This window comes from Arachis hypogaea, chromosome 13, assembly GCF_003086295.3.
Source record: "Arachis hypogaea cultivar Tifrunner chromosome 13, arahy.Tifrunner.gnm2.J5K5, whole genome shotgun sequence".
Lineage (NCBI taxonomy): Eukaryota > Viridiplantae > Streptophyta > Magnoliopsida > Fabales > Fabaceae > Arachis > Arachis hypogaea.
Window position 1 is genome coordinate 140,690,400 of NC_092048.1, and position 16,024 is coordinate 140,706,423.

The 16,024-nt window shown below is 32.8% G+C and overlaps 2 protein-coding genes across 3 annotated transcripts; both read right to left on the minus strand.

Moving 5' to 3' along the window:
* Window positions 1–142: 142 nt before the first annotated feature.
* Window positions 143–5,155, minus strand: LOC112792267 (BRASSINOSTEROID INSENSITIVE 1-associated receptor kinase 1). 2 transcript variants are annotated; one of them, XM_072212855.1, is made up of 11 exons: window positions 4,310–5,155; window positions 3,809–3,941; window positions 3,659–3,730; window positions 3,375–3,518; window positions 3,079–3,150; window positions 2,887–2,958; window positions 2,718–2,797; window positions 2,226–2,354; window positions 1,784–2,125; window positions 1,007–1,401; window positions 143–815 (listed from the first exon to the last, which is right to left on the minus strand). In XM_072212855.1, the coding sequence occupies exons 1-11, from the start codon at window positions 4,431–4,433 to the stop codon at window positions 495–497; spliced, it is 1,884 nt and encodes a 627-aa protein (XP_072068956.1). In that variant the 5' UTR covers window positions 4,434–5,155; the 3' UTR covers window positions 143–494. The 2 variants fall into 2 exon arrangements, with proteins under 2 accessions (XP_072068956.1, XP_072068957.1); XM_072212856.1 differs by lacking the exon at window positions 3,079–3,150.
* Window positions 5,156–6,330: 1,175 nt separating this feature from the next.
* On the minus strand, window positions 6,331–11,373 carry LOC112792268 (BRASSINOSTEROID INSENSITIVE 1-associated receptor kinase 1). Its single transcript, XM_025835440.3, has 11 exons — window positions 10,747–11,373; window positions 10,078–10,216; window positions 9,930–10,001; window positions 9,597–9,740; window positions 9,080–9,151; window positions 8,903–8,974; window positions 8,744–8,817; window positions 8,399–8,527; window positions 7,984–8,325; window positions 7,162–7,556; window positions 6,331–6,951 (listed from the first exon to the last, which is right to left on the minus strand). Exons 1-11 carry the CDS (start codon window positions 10,844–10,846, stop codon window positions 6,625–6,627), a joined length of 1,866 nt encoding a protein of 621 aa, XP_025691225.1. The 5' UTR covers window positions 10,847–11,373; the 3' UTR covers window positions 6,331–6,624.
* Between the last annotated feature and the right edge of the window lie 4,651 nt (window positions 11,374–16,024).

The window sequence follows — 16,024 nt, forward strand, 5'->3', positions numbered from 1 at the left end:
GGGACATATATCAACCCAACCAATCTCTAGTTTTCAAAACTACTATGTTTAATGTGCGTGATAAAGAGAGAGATTCTTCAAGGGTGTTTTTTCTCCTATTGTCAGTGAAAGGAAATAATCTTTTTTAGTCAATCAGGCTTACTCGCTTAAAGTTCTCTTTAGAACAAGTATTGTGCTATTTTCACAACTTTTTATACTCACTTTCCAACTACAGTACCCAATACAAATTACAAATGTCTTCTTTTCCTATAATAATCATAACATGGTTAAGGGCAAGTGGTCCAACACATGAAAATAACCCAAAATGATGAAAACAGAACACAGAAGAGGATGGAAATCATATACAACTTTGTAGTGTATAACTCTCAAAAAAGAAAGCACAGTCTGGTTTCACTATGTTTTTGCTTCTTGTTGAATATTCAAAAAATCAACTAGAAGACCTAACAAGGTGCGAATACGGTTGTGTATTCGCTTGGCCATTGAATGTTGAAAGATCATCTAGGACCAGAGAGTTCATCTGCTGGGATATTGAAAGTGGAGTCTAAGAGCATATCAGTAGTGTGATGGCGCATGCGGTCGAATTCATGCTGGGTCATTGGCATCTCCTCTTTCTGCCATTGATCCCATTTTTCTGCCAAACCATCACCTTCTAGCATGCTCACCACCTCAGACATCTTAGGCCTTTCCATAGGGGAGCTTTGTGTGCACAATAAGGCCACCTGGATCAGTTGCTCTACCTCTTCATCTTCATAATTTCCCTGTAAATCTGCATCAACCAGTGTCTCCAGCTTCTTGTCCTTCAGAATTCCTTTAACCTGAACTCAAAACAATGACATTTCCCAACAGTGACCACTAGCCCATAGGTGTTAATATGTGGAAACAACCAGTACAGTAAGAATGAACTTCAATGGGATATCTATCATACAAGGATTAGAATAATTTTGTTGAATACAAGTAACTGTCATCAAAGAAGTGTTGATATAATTTTCATAAATGGGATGCCTACCCAATGAAGCAACATGACATCATCATCATTGGCAAGACGTGCTAGATCAAAAGCCCTCTGTCCGGTTATCAGTTCAAGAAGCATCACACCATATCCAAAAACATCAGTCTTCTCTGAAGACTTTCCGGTTGAGAGGTACTCCGGCGCTATATGCCCGATTGTACCACGTACAGCAGTGGTAACATGAGTATTTCTGTAATCCATCAGCTTTGCTAAGCCAAAATCTCCAACAACTGCTTCAAAATCCTCATCCAGCAATATATTAGCAGCTTTGACATCACGATGAATAATCTTTGGATTACAATGATCATGTAAATAAGCAAGTCCCCGAGCAGATCCCAGTGCTATACTCTTTCTTTTTTTCCAGTCAAGTGGTGGACGTGTTTCTGGACGATCTGTGGCAACACAATCAATATAAATAAATGAAAATTTAATATGAAAATACAAGTTTTAACCAACAATAAGAACATCCACTAATGTTAAATTATATATGCACTTGATTTTAATAACAGAGAGGATGAACTTAGATGATATGTAAAATTTGCACTGCCAATTCAGCATGTATGTGGCCATACCAGATAGCATCTTAGAAATACAGTGGAAATCAATTTGACATTGGAAAACTAACACTTCTATATCTACCAGAAAAAAAAGACTTGAGAGTGAAGGTTTTCACTACAGAAATAAAAGAAACTAAGTAATATATTAACAAAAATGATGCATATCACACTAATCCACACTAAATATAGATCACAGTAGAGTAAGAATGAATGGTACCCCGTAAACAAGATGATACACTTCCATTTGCCATGAAAGGATACACAAGCAACCGTTCGGTAGGTGTCATACAAAAACCATGCAGCCGGAGCAAATTACGATGGACAGCCATGCTAATCATTTCCACTTCAGTTTGAAATTGAAGCTCCCCACCCTGTGTGCGTTCCTCTTTAAGTCTTTTTACTGCTACAAGAGTACCATTGGTAAGGCGTCCTTTATAAACCTTGCCAAACCCTCCTCTTCCAAGAATATTCTTGCTATTAAAGCTATCTGTAGCGACTTGCAGCTCACGCAGCGAAAACCTTTTAAGCTGACCAAGATGAACTTCAGGATCCTCCTCAGCTGCCATTGAAAAATATCAGTGTAGCTAAATCAGCAGTGGCTATCACATACAGATTCTTAATCAGCATATATACCATCTTTTATGTGTTAGTCAACTAACCAGGAACATCAAAGAAATAATCGGCCCGTTTCCTTCTTCGCAAACAGGCAACTGCAATGGCAGGGCCTGCAAACAACAGAGCAGCACCTGCAGCAACTCCTCCAGCAATAGATCCAGTGGCACTGCTACCTACAATGAGTTACAGAATCTTCAATTGTGATTGAATAAATTTTTCAATATCTTTAAAACAAAAGGTTCAACATTATTATCAACTTTCTCTCTTGAATAGACAATGTGAGGCATCTGCCTCAATATCTCAACAACTCATAAATATTTTTTAAGCACACAGAAGAAGTTATGCTCAAGATATATCAAACAATCAAGATCACAGTTCAAAAAAAGTTATTCTGTTCTTTTCAACAAGTTTAAATTTGAGTGTCAGTTGCAGGCACCATCCGTAATTATATTCCCAGCTAACGATTTTAGTTCAAGCAAATCAAGTTATTATTTGATAAGTTAAATCCATTAACAATAAAACAAACATCAACAAACCTGAAGAAGCTTTTGGAGGTGGAGCAGTGGGGGGAGATGGAGGGTTTGTTTCATTCAAGCCAGGGCTATTATTTTTAAAACTGCAAAGAGGAACTCGGACATTAGCAGAAATTTTATAAATTCTACCTCAATGATAATAGTAAAAAGAAACAAAATAACTTGCACCAACCTGATTGGAGTGAACATTGAAAATGAACCATTTATTGGAACATCTCCTGTTAAATTGTTGTTTGATAGATCACTATATTCCACAACAGCCATAATGTCAGATTTCACAAAATAATATATGTGATAATAGTATACCAAGGCATCTTCATTTGCAGAAGTTCATGAAAGCTCTAAGTGAAACAGTAAAACTCACAGGACTTGCAGTGACATCACAGTTGTCAAAGACATGGGAATTTTTCCTGACAAACTATTGTTGTTGAGACGCCTGCTTCAGGCAGCAGGGTGAATGAGTATGCATATTATAAACCATTGATAGGGTAGAATGATAGTTTTTTTCTTAATGTTATTGCAGTGTCTAGTGAAAATTAAATAGTCATAGAACATGTTGCGAGTGAGAAGTATGCATGCTAAGACATAAATGAAGTAACAAAATGAAACAGATTTAAGTTTTGCAGATTAAAGATACGAGAAAAAGGAAGCATGTCATACAGGAAACGTAGCTTTTTAAGGTTGCTCAATGAGTCCGGTATAGGGCCGGTTAACTTATTCACGTACAGATCCAAGCTCACCAAGTTTGTCAAATTTCCAAGCTCATCTGGAATTTTCCCAGTGATATTATTGCTATAAAGTTCCCTGTGATTGGAAAGAAAATTAAGTTAGAGTTCCCAAAGTAAAATTATCCCTTGAATAATTCAAAGATGGCAATACACATGCATGAAAACTGAATAGCACAAAAATTTCCCCAAGAATATCATTTCTGATTCACAACTTACAAGTACTGTAAATTTGGGAGCCGACCAAGTGCCGGAACTAGTTGACCGGAAAGGTTTGCATTTCCTAGATCACTGACCAAACACAAACATTTCACGATGAACACAAACGGCTATAAAAGTAAAAGTAAAAGTGATGTATGTATAACTTACACACGGATCACACTATTATCATTGCTGCAAGTAACATGAAACCATGTACATGGATTGACAAGACTGGAATCCCAGCTTTGAAGAACATCACCAGGATCTGTCAAGCTGTTCTTCAAAGAATTCAGGGCATCACCTATCATAGAAGCAATATTTAGGTGCAACATCCTTATTGTTAAATAAATTGGAGTAGAAAATTTTTCAGCTCAAATTCGGTCACATAGTCACAAATATGAACCAATTAGCCAAACAATGCTAAAAGAATAAACAACAAAGCAAATGGAAATAAACTTTTTTTTTTTTGTCTGCAAGAATAAAAGCACTTGTAGATTAATTTGTAGAAGCCTTGGTCTCTATGATTAGGAAGTGATGATGATGTCAGAGACCCTTTAATACAGTTTCATAGTTGAGTCTTTTTTGTTAACCATGCTCATTTCAAATACATGTCTAATTGGAATGGACATAAAATACCCTACAGAAAAAGGACACAATGTCACAACTCACCTTCTGAATTAGCAGAAACCTTCAGCATCACGTCAAGCACCAGAATTGCACAAATGAGAAACTGTCCCATGAAGCACCATGAAGTCACTCGCTCCATGCAGCTCCAAAAGAACCTCATTCTCATGAGTCTCTCTTAGTACTAGATGATCTCCATGGTGCCCCTTAAGCTCCAAAAGCAGCGTTGACCTCGTTGACCTCAGCAAACCAGCACTGAACTTTGAAGTTAAACCCAAAAAAGAGAGAGAGAGAGAACAGGAATGAGTTATAGGTAGCTCCAAAAAGTTTCCTCCTTTTTTGTTGAAGTTCTACTTTGGAATCTATCTTGTCATGTGGGTGTTCTATGTTTTGCCATCAAATGCAGGCAAGTTCAGAATCGACATGCACATGTTCCAAAGTTTCAAGCTTTTAACTTTTCTTTCCCCCCCACCCGCAAAGTTGCAAAGACTAAAGACTTGACGAGGACAAGTCAAAGAACGTTGCATCGTTCAGTTTGAGAAATTTCTCCTCCTTTGCTTTCTAATTTTCTTTTATTATTTTTGTATTAATTTGTGAACACCGTGATGAGAAAGAGCAATTCGGATGAAAACGAGAGAGAATGATGGTTTTGAAGTTTCATATAAAACTACGTAAGAAAGGTGGATGAAACGGGCACGGTTGTTACGGTCCCCACCACCACTCCCCAAAAAAAAAGAATAAATTAAAAAAAGAGGGAAACAGTCAACTCATGCTGGTTTTAGTCAACTAACAAAGTGATTGCTTACCGTTTCTTCTTCTACAACTGGAACATCATGTTTTTGCATTTTGCCCTTCCCAGTTTTCACGTTCTGGTAAAGATTTGTCGTGGCCAAGGGAGAAAGATGATGAAGTAGAATGTTTGTATTCAATGGTGTTGCTTACGTGGCAAGATTCTCTTAGTTAAAACTTAAAAGAAGAGAATTTTTTAGTAAATAATATAAAATTAACTATTTTATCAAACAAAATTAATATTTAAAAATTCATGTTATAAAAATCAAAAGTTAGACTCTATTTTCTCAAAATTAATTTTTTTTGTATCAAAATAGTTATATATTCTTTTAGATTTTTACATTTGATTTCTTATTGTATTAGAGGGACACTCTGCTATTAAGATTAAAGTTGTGTAGAGATAATATAAATTCTTATTATAGTTATTTTTATTATATTATTATTATTTAAAGTGTGGACCCTAATTTTTCAAGTATTATTTCATCTTTTAAAAAAAAATCTGAAAACTCTTTACTCTATAATTCACCTATATTAGATTATACTAGGTTAACGTTAAAATAGAACGGTGATTATAATCTTTATTTGAGAAGTTTTAAAAGTAATTTTTTTGAACTTTTGACTTATAAAAAGTAGTAATATTAATGTTTAATTTTTAAAATCAAATTGCAGCTTTTTAAGAAGTTATTTAGGATCTTATAGAAAAATTAGAAAAATAACTTCTCTCATAATACTACTACTTTTTATCACATTTTTATAAAATAAGCACTTTTAAAATTAAAAATCCAAACACAAAATAACTTATTCATAAGTTACTTTTAATATAGCCATTTATTACTTAAGTAATTTTTTCAAAAATAGTTTAATTAAATTGTTTTTTCAAACTGAGCCTTAGTTATTATTAGAACAGATGAAGTTAGTTTAAAACAGTGTATGCTGAATGATACTATGATTTGTATATATTGTGTGATTGGCGTTGATAGTGTTAATTAAAAATGTGATATAGGTATTTGTAAATAATTTCTTTTTGTTGGATTTTTTAATAAAAAATTTGATTAAAAATAGAGAAAAAGCAAACCGATGCTTGCTCTTGGAGATTATGCTCTATGCTAAATCGTTGTAGAAATTAAGGTTTTATGACTCCTAAACCTCCTACTAAATCGCAGGGTGCCATGGATTTGAACTTTGAATAGAGGCAAATGTAAGATACATGGATTACGTATAAATCTTGCATATGTTGCAGTGATTTACATAAATAAAAAATAATGAATTATAACAAATTAATTTAGAACAATCTAGTTATTAATTTTCCAAAAGATTTCTAACATAGTGAGTGACACATACAATGACAAAAAGTTATGGAAGACTTGTGGGCTATTGTTTCACTTTCACCTTACCACTTCATTACCAATACAAGCTACAAATTTCTTATTTTATCTGTAATAATCACAAATTGATGAAGGCTATGCTTTTTGGAAATAAAGATCACAAAAAAGAAAACAAAGGCAGAGGATGAAAACCATATGCACAAATATAAAGCAAATCAAGGCAGCATTGTGTTTAACATCCAAACATCATCTAGGACCTGAGAGTTGTTCTGGTTCCATGTTGGCATTTGAGGTTGACTCGTCACGGTTCCTCAAATTGGCAACATAACGGTGGGTGCGGTCGAATTCTTGCCGGATCTTGTCCCTTTTCTTCCATTCCTCCCATCTTTCAGCCAAACCATCACCTTCCAGCATTCTCACTACCTCAGACATGTTAGGCCTATCCATAGGAGAGTCTTGTGTGCATAATATGGCCACTTGGATTAATTGCTCCACCTTTTCTAAGTTATAGTCTCCCTGTAAATCACTATCCACCAGTTTGTCCAACTTCTTGTCATTCAGATGCCCTTTTACCTGAACCCAAAAATAAACATTAATCATTGTCACTAACACGTGGAAACAGCCAATGAAACAACATGGAAATTGGTTATGCTATAACATAAGGGAAAACATGCAATGATAAGATTAACTGATAGAAGAAAAGCACAAGCTATTCAACTACAAGTTAAAACCATGAAAATGCAATGATGATATAAATTATAGTTTTGTAAACTGAATGCCTACCCAAGCAAGCAATAAGATTTCTTCATCTCTGGCAATCCTTGCCATGTCGAAAGACCTCTGTCCAGTTATTAGTTCAAGAAGCATCACACCATATCCATAAACATCAGTCTTCTCCGAAGACTTTCCAGTTCCGAGGTATTCGGGTGCTATATGTCCAATTGTCCCTTTTACAGCTGTGGTAACATGAGTATCTTTAAACTCCATAAGCTTTGCTAAACCAAAATCTCCAACAACTGCTTCAAAGTGTTCGTCTAGCAATATATTATCAGCTTTAACATCACGATGAATAATCTTCGGGTTACACTGCTCATGCAAATAAGCAAGCCCCTTGGCAGATCCCAGCGCAATAGACTCCCGTTGTGCCCAACCAAGCGGCGGTTTTGATGGCGCACGCCCTATTGCAACAAAAAACAATAATATTGAATATGAGTTCTGAGGTTTACCTTAAGAACATTCTATAGCTTTTGAGCTATTTAGAAATGGACACAAGTACACATCATGGTTTTTTCATGCTCACAACTATCCTAAAAGAGAAAGGTCACAAACACAATTACACAACAATGATATAGAAAGGAAGATGTATATCAGAATACTAGAGATCCGCATAGCTTCAGCACGTGCCAAATAACTATAAATGACATATATGTTGGTCTTTCTTTTACAGCCAAAATTTTCCTATAGATAAATAAACAATGTTTTACTTCATGACAGGGTCATTTCTTTCCTAGGAAAGCCTCATTGAATAATGAAAGTGATGAATATCAGATCAATCCTCCTTAGAGGACCAAAAAAAGAAAGACCATAATGGATGAATAAGAGTACCTCTTAAGCAAGATGCTAGACTTCCATTAACCATCAAAGGATACACAAGCATGCGTTCAGTAGGAGTCATACAAAAACCAAGCAGCTGAAGCAAATTGCGATGCTTAGCCAGGCCAATCATTTCCACTTCCATTTGAAACTGACAGTCCTCACTGTAGGAGCGTTCCTCTTTAAGTCTTTTCACTGCTACTGGCTTGCCATCGGCTAAGCGTCCTTCATAAACCTTACCAAACGCACCCTTTCCCAACACATTTTTGGCATTGAAGTGATCTGTAGCAATTTGCAGCTCACGAAGAGAAAACTTCTTAAGCGGACCAAGGTGAACTTCAGGATCCTCCTCAGCTGCCCATAAAAAACACAAATTGTTGGTAAATCAGTAATGGAAACCATATGCAGCTTTCACCAGTGAACTAACCAGGAACATCAAAGTACTCATCCTGTGGTTTCCTTCGTAGCCAGTAAGCAACTACAATCACAGGGGCTGCAATTGATAAAGCAGCTCCAGCAGCAACTCCTCCAGCAATAGCTCCGATGGCACTCTTACCTACAAGCATTTAGAGAATTAAGAAGAAATTGAAAAAATATATATTATTACAAGGAGATAGAAGGACAAGAGATCTTCTCTTCAAGAGTGAAAGGAAACAAGAAAACATATAATTAAGCATAGCTTTTCAATTTTTCTGATAAATTAAATCCATCACCTGTACCCAAGAAAAAAAGGAGACAATACGTAACAAACAATAAAAAAATATCAACAAACCTGACTTGGTATTTTGTGGCAGAACATAGCGTGGAGATGGATTTTTTGTTTCATTCAAGTGGTTATGTTCGAAACTGGGGAGCGAAACTCAGAATTAGCAGCCATGGAATGGTTTACTTCTCAGTACTAATATGACATAAACAAATAATTCAGACCAACCTGACGGGGGTAAATGATGAAAATGAACCATTGACTGGAATATTTCCTGTTAACTGGTTGTATGATAAATCACTATATTTCCAAATAACAATGCATGATGTCAGATTCACTAAATAATATATAAGACACTAGTCTAATTAACTAGGCATCTTCAACTGAATTAGGAGTAATACTCACAGGACTTGCAGAGTCAAAATATTGGTCAAAGATATGGGAATTTTTCCTGACAAACTGTTGTTGTTGAGACGCCTATTCATGAAGCAAGGCCAGGGTTAATTAGTTTGCAGAGAATAAACTATGAGAAACTCTTGGGGCCAGCAACTTTTAGTATTTTTGACCCGCATTTTGCCAGCACAAATATTAAATTGTCATTTTACTAATTCATATGTGCAAATTCTAAAAAACGTGGATGCACATTGTATTGATTCATGGTGTGCAAAACTCTAGTAAATATAGGTGCAAATTATATACTTCTTGTGTGCAAAACGTCTGTAAATATGGGTGCAAATTATGACTGACTAAGTGCTAGCCAAAAATGATAATATTTGCTGGCTATGTAGCATTGCTCATAAACTATTAATAGAGTAACGAAACCCCTTAATATACTGTTCATCAGGGTGGAATTAAATTAATTATGCATCTTCAGTAGAGGTGACTTCTTTAAAGATGCTGGATAAAGGAAAGCTTGCCGTACAGGTCATGTAAATTTTTAAGGTTGCCCAATGTGTCTGGTATGACACCAGTTAAGTTGTTTGAGTAAAGATCCAACTTCTCCAAATTTATCAAATTTCCAAGCTCATTTGGGATAGGCCCAGTTAAATCATTATTGAAAAGTTCCCTGTCATTGAAAAGAAAAATATTTTAATAACTCCACGGTAAAATTTCCCATGAATAATTAAAAGATGCAAGAACGGTAAGAAATTGGTCAAAATCTTAAAGTAAAAAATGTATTTATGGCTTGTATGACATTATAATGCTTTCTTCAGCCATTCAACTATTTCTGAATATCATATGTTGCTTAACTTACAGCCTTTGCAAATTCTGAAGTTTACCAAGTTCTGGAACAAGATGACCCGAAATCTGTGCATTTCCAAGATCACTGACCAAACAAAAACACGTTTCACTATGTACACAGAGCACATAAAACCACAGGTAAAATGACATAAATAACTTACATGCTGGTCACACTATAATCTTGGTTGCAAGTGACATGAAACCATGTGCAAGGATTTACAAGAGTGGGATCCCAGGTTTGAAGAGCATTATTAGGATCTTTCAAGTCTCTCTGAGTCTTGAATGCATTCAGGGCATCACCTGTCATAGAAACAAGATTCAGATGCAGACATCCCTATTGTCATATAACATGGACTCTGGAGTATAAAACAAAACAAGTTTCATTCTTTTTTCCCCCTGCAAAAAATATCACATGCTGTCAATTGACATTGTAGATCAATTGGTACTGGCCCCATTCTCCTTCATTAGGAAGTGATGATGATATCAAATTTGATGTCATACTCAGAACTCATATCCTATTCAAAATGAAGTCCTATAAAAAGTCACACTTGGTTCATGATTCTAAAATTTGCAATGGCTTTCAACCCAAATGATACATGCTGTGATGCCTTGGTGAAATATTTCAAAAGCATGAAACATATTATTAACTCCTCCAGTTTAATTTTATTTCTTAGTCAAACATATCACCAAGTAACAAACAAGTAACACAGCTGACAAATTAAAAACCATGGTCATAAGTCATAACTCAAAGAATCTGTTAAATGGAAAAGGACATTTATGTAATAATAAAAAACAAGCAGAGGAGCAAAGACAAAAAGAAGTCCACTCACCTTCTTGATTGCCAGAAACCTCAAGCATAACATCAAATACCAAAGCTGCATAAAGAAGAAACGGTCCCAATCCCATTAAACATGAAACCACTCGCTCCATGTTTTGTATCCTCTTTCTTCAACCGCAGCATTTCATAAGAGCCTCATGCATAAAAGCTGATCCCCATGATACACGTGAAGCTCAAAACACGTTGACCTCGTTGACCGAAAGAAAAAAGCAGTGAAACGTGAAAAGCACAAACCAAAAAAAGGAAGAATGGGTAGCTCCAAGTTCCCTCCTTTTTCCACTGTTAATTCTTCTTTCTTTGAAATCTCAGGCTGGAGGTTGAAAATGCAGTCATGGTGGTTGTTTGAGAAGAGAGATAGAGAGATTGAGGAGGTTCAAGAGTTCAACTTTGGCAAAGTTGGGGAGACCCAAGAGGCGAATGAATGAACGTAGTTGCATCCTTTTACACACTGATGATAAATGTCTTCTTCTTGCTCCACTTTCTTTTGCTTTTTGACGTCTTTTTCTTTGCTTTATCATTTTTTTTTTGAATTATTTATGAGCACTGTGAGCTGAGAAAGCGATATTCATTCAGATGGAAAATGAAAAACCGAAAGAAAAATACAAGACAATAAAACTACAAAACCTGAATCTCTTTTTTTTTGGTATCTATCCTGCAGAACTCTAATGACAGTGTGTGTTTGGATTTTAGTTTGTAAACGAGAGTTTGTATAAAATTGATTTTGCAAACTTGATTTTGATAAAAATTGAGTTTGTGTTAAAGATATTTGGTAATTTTTTATCAAAATAAATTATAATAAAATAAATATTGTTTGAATTACACTACTTAAAATTATTTTTAGATAAAAAATTATTAAAATAGACATTAAATTAAATAAATTTTTTATATTATTCTATCATTTTAATTTATATATTTAAATAAATATTATTAATTAATTTTATAATAAAATTAATATTTACTTACTAAAATAAAAATAATATATAAAAATTGACAAAATATATTTTTATAAATATTATTAATGTTCTTTTATTTAATACTATTTTAAACTATAAATTTTAATTATTCATGACTTTATTCTTAGTTATAATTAATTTTTTTTATTTTATTCTTTTTAACGGGATTAATAATTTATATTATAATAAAATTATAATAATAAATTAATATACAAGAATTACACTTATAAATTTTAACAAAGTCAAACAAAAATATTTTTTATACAAAATTAAAAGTAAAAATTTAATAAAAAAAATATAATTATATATTTAAAATATTTGAATTCTAAAAGGACTACAAGCAAAGAAATAAAGGGTAAAATTGATAAAACAAAATAAATTCAATCCTAACGTGATTATCTAAACACAGAAGCTACAATTTCTAGCTTCTTATAAACGCACGTTAAGAACCTAAAATCACGTTGGCATTTAAAAAAAAAAATCCAAACAAAAAGAAGAAGCGTTCAATGCACTCAAACATGCTTCTCTTCTTTCTAAACACACCCAATATTTTAAGTACTGCAGAACTATAAAGTGGACAACTTTCTCAAATAAACAAATTTTATTCTCATTTTGTAACGAGAACCCAATTTTTTTTGTTCTGGTCATACAAATACACATACTAACTTAACTATCATTGCTTGGATTCCAACCTGTGTGCCTTAGGACTCGAATACTATAGAATTAATTTGGTGTGATTTTATGAATTTAGAGAGTCAGATAAAAATTTTAAAATTAGATCCAATTATTATTTAAGATCCGATCTGGATCAATATAAACTTAGTTTTATCCGATCCATATGTATTTTAAAGGGACTAAAAAAGGTATATATATTTTAAATTAATTGTAATATTATGTTATATTAATTATAAGTTTATTATTTTGTTTTTAATCACATTTGTTGAATTAAGAAATAGATTAAAGAAGCATAAAATTAGAATTTATGAATAAATCTAAATTTAAATATGGTTATCAACTTCTCTGTAACAAGTATTTTTTTTTCTTTTATAAATGAGTGTATCATAATTTTTTAACATAAAATTTATTAAGACCCCAATTAAATTCAGACTTCATCAGGTCGAGACTTGATTTTAGTGTGGCTCAAAAATAACATAATTTTATCAGATCTAAAATCGAATAATGATGTTAAAAATAGATTTGATCATTATTTAAAATCGAATTCAGATCAAACCAAACCCAATTTTATCCAACGCATGTCCACTGGGTTTAGTTTGAAGCAAATATTTTTGTGACTACGTCACATGGTTAATATTCGTTTTTGACTTATATGAAGGATTGAAGGGGAGAAGAAAAAAAATGCTAACAAAGAATTAACCAACAAAATCCTTTTTGTAGTGCGAAAAACCTTCTTCAGATTGTCTTGTTTGGCCCAATTAATTTATTGGTCTCCGAAATGGATTTGCAACAAATAGAACCTCAAAGGGCTTCATGCCCTTTATAATACCAAAAACAAATAATCTCAGTGGTCTGACCAAAAATCTCATCAATGTCTAAAGACCCAGAAAAGGAAAAACTACAATACCTCAGACCTTAGAATGGTTCAAATATTTATTTGTTTTTTTAATTTATTTTATAAAGAACTAATATTTTTAGTATAAAATAAAAAATTAATTAGTATTAATTTAAGTATAAAATAAAAACAAAAATATTAATTATTTAATATTTATCTATTTTTTAATAAAATAAAAGTATTTATTTAGATACAAAAACCGTTCAAGTTTTTTTAAGACTCGTGATTTGACTTCGTTAAAGGACAAATAAAATACAACCCTATTTTTAATTTTTTCTATTTCCTATCATATAATGTTTTTTAATTCAGATCAAATTACTACTCTTTTTAAACTACTTATATGTAAAATTGTTTTTGTTGATATATTTTTTTCTTGTCACGTAAAAGTAGCTAAACAAAAAAGTGCATTGGACTTGGAAGATGTTTAACAATCTAGTGCTATTTATTTTAGCATTTTGCACTAAAAGTGTTAAATGATTTAGCGCCTTCTGAATCAAATATCCTTTTTTCCTTAGCGACTTATGCGTGACGTGAAAAGAATTGAAAAATGCTACCATGACAAAAAAAATAATAATAATAAAAAGGGACACTTTGGTAATAAACTTACAGAGCGTTACAAATTAATATAAAAGTCTTTAAATTTGGTTAGAGGAGTTGAGTTGGTCTGGCTCTATGCCACTTTCACTTATACCAAAATTTGCAGCTTATTAAACAATGTAACTACAATACTATTCTAATGATAAATGAAGTTCAACCAGATCCTTCAGATCCTCCTCTTGCTCAAACATTATTATCAATCACTCTATCTTGCACTTCTCTTTCCATACTCTGATTTTTTCTGTACTATGCCCCCATGGTTAATAATAATTGAAACAACTTTTTTGTTTAAACATTTTCACTTTAATTTGGTCTATGGAAGTTCTATAAAAGGGGTAACATTTTATTCTATTCAATTGAATTTTCCTTCTTTGGAATGACAATTATTTTATTTTTAATCAATTATTTCGATATCATGAGGAACAGAGATCAAATTAAAATAATGTTAACTACGGCTGCATTTTGAAGGAAAAGTGAGACTGAATTATGTTTAAGTGTTATGTTTGGTTTAAGATAAATATGAAAATTGAGGAGTAGATTTAAAATTTAAAAAGTTAAATAAAAGTATCTTTTAAAAAAATGTTATTAAAATTTCACTTTTCAATATCAGAAATTTCAGTCTCCTCTATTTCCACGTTCTGAAGATATTAAAATTTTGTATGTTTTTTAGTTTCTGCTTACCAAATATAATACTGAATCTCAATCCTCCAATTTTAATCTCTTAAAACAAACACTACCTACTATAACATTGTGGCATTATTATTGTCCATGCCTGAAAAGAGTCTCACTTTCACCATAAGAAGCACTGAAGCAATGATGGATTAAGTGGGTTGTGAAGGCAGAGCAATTAACATGACTTCAATTCCAAGAAATTAAAGTAATAATCAAATCCAACAAACCTTATGGACACACACTTTCAATCATTCTATTCCACCTCTAACTATGCATCAGAGTGTGCCCGTGATGACCAACAACTACCTTCTTGCAAAGCTCCAAACAAAATAAGGACTTGGCCCCATCCTTCCTTGCTCTCCAATGTGCACTTTCATTTCTCTTTTATATATAGTGAGTTGATACACTCTTTTTTTTTTTAATATTAGATAAGGTATAAAATTCATATCATGTAAATATATAGACTTAATATATTGATTTAATGTTAAAGAAAATATGAGTATATAACAAATTTGCATGTGTATTATCTAACCTTTTCTTATGGAATAGCTTTTATTGTAAAATTGCAAGTTGCAACTATCTTAAACCCTAAATGGAATTTTGCTCAAGTACAAAGATAATGTAGGTGGTCCGTGACACCTCAATAATATAAATAAGAATAATAGAGAACAAAAAATTCACCGGCACAGCACCACTCCAACACCTTCTGTACCTAAACAAACAAACAAAACACTCTCTGCCTGCAATTTTTTCTTTTTCTTTCTTTTTGTTTACCTTGCTTGAATTTTTGGCCTTGGTTTCGGTTTCTGTCTGGAACAAAGGAAAGCAAGAAAGAAGTCACCACGTGACTAATAATGTTTTCATTATTATTACCCTTGCACTTGCGGTTTCCACAAGAGTACAACTGTCCAATAGAAACAGATTAATTAGGAATTTATGACATTCAAATAAAAAATTTAGCTTTGATTCATTTTCCTTTGCAAGATGTAATACTGATCAATGTATATAGATTGTAGTTTTAATTAAGTTCCTAGCTAAGGGAGAAATTTTATCTGCATTGAAGAAATTGATTAAAGTGGCCCTATGTATCTTTATTTAATTAGCCTCAATTCTTTTCTGAAATAATGGAACATAATAAACTTATCCATATAATATAACTTCTCTGTGGTCATGACTCATGACTTGACTCACTATATATCAATCATAGTCCTAATTTCAATTAGTAGTTAATTAATATATCATAGTGATTGATTGCAAGAATAATCACATTGATACAGCTAATTCCCTAACTAATAAGCCGAAAAGCAATCATCATCTTGTTCAAGTTATGTTATAGTGGGACCCTCCATCATGCAAAATCGCCATACACAAATCAGTTGAATCCAATTTTCCAAATATTAGGAAGCTAAGCATGTCATCAATATAATAACAAATGGATATGGACATAAGGTTGGTATATATGCAGAATCAGTGGCTAT

Bases quoted from the DNA above. Each gene is read 5' to 3' on its own strand.
- LOC112792267 (XM_072212855.1), bottom strand. From the start codon at position 4,433: ATGAGAATGAGGTTCTTTTGGAGCTGCATGGAGCGAGTGACTTCATGG. The intron at 3,151-3,374 runs GTATGACATGCT...TGCCTGAAGCAG, and splicing joins CTTAAAAAGCTACGTTTCCT to GCGTCTCAACAACAATAGTT. The intron at 816-1,006 runs GTAGGCATCCCA...TTTTGAGTTCAG, and splicing joins ATGTCATGTTGCTTCATTGG to GTTAAAGGAATTCTGAAGGA.
- LOC112792268 (XM_025835440.3), bottom strand. From the start codon at position 10,846: ATGGAGCGAGTGGTTTCATGTTTAATGGGATTGGGACCGTTTCTTCTT. The intron at 7,557-7,983 runs GTACTCTTATTC...TTGTTGCAATAG, and splicing joins TCTAGCATCTTGCTTAAGAG to GGCGTGCGCCATCAAAACCG. The intron at 6,952-7,161 runs GTAGGCATTCAG...TTTTGGGTTCAG, and splicing joins AAATCTTATTGCTTGCTTGG to GTAAAAGGGCATCTGAATGA.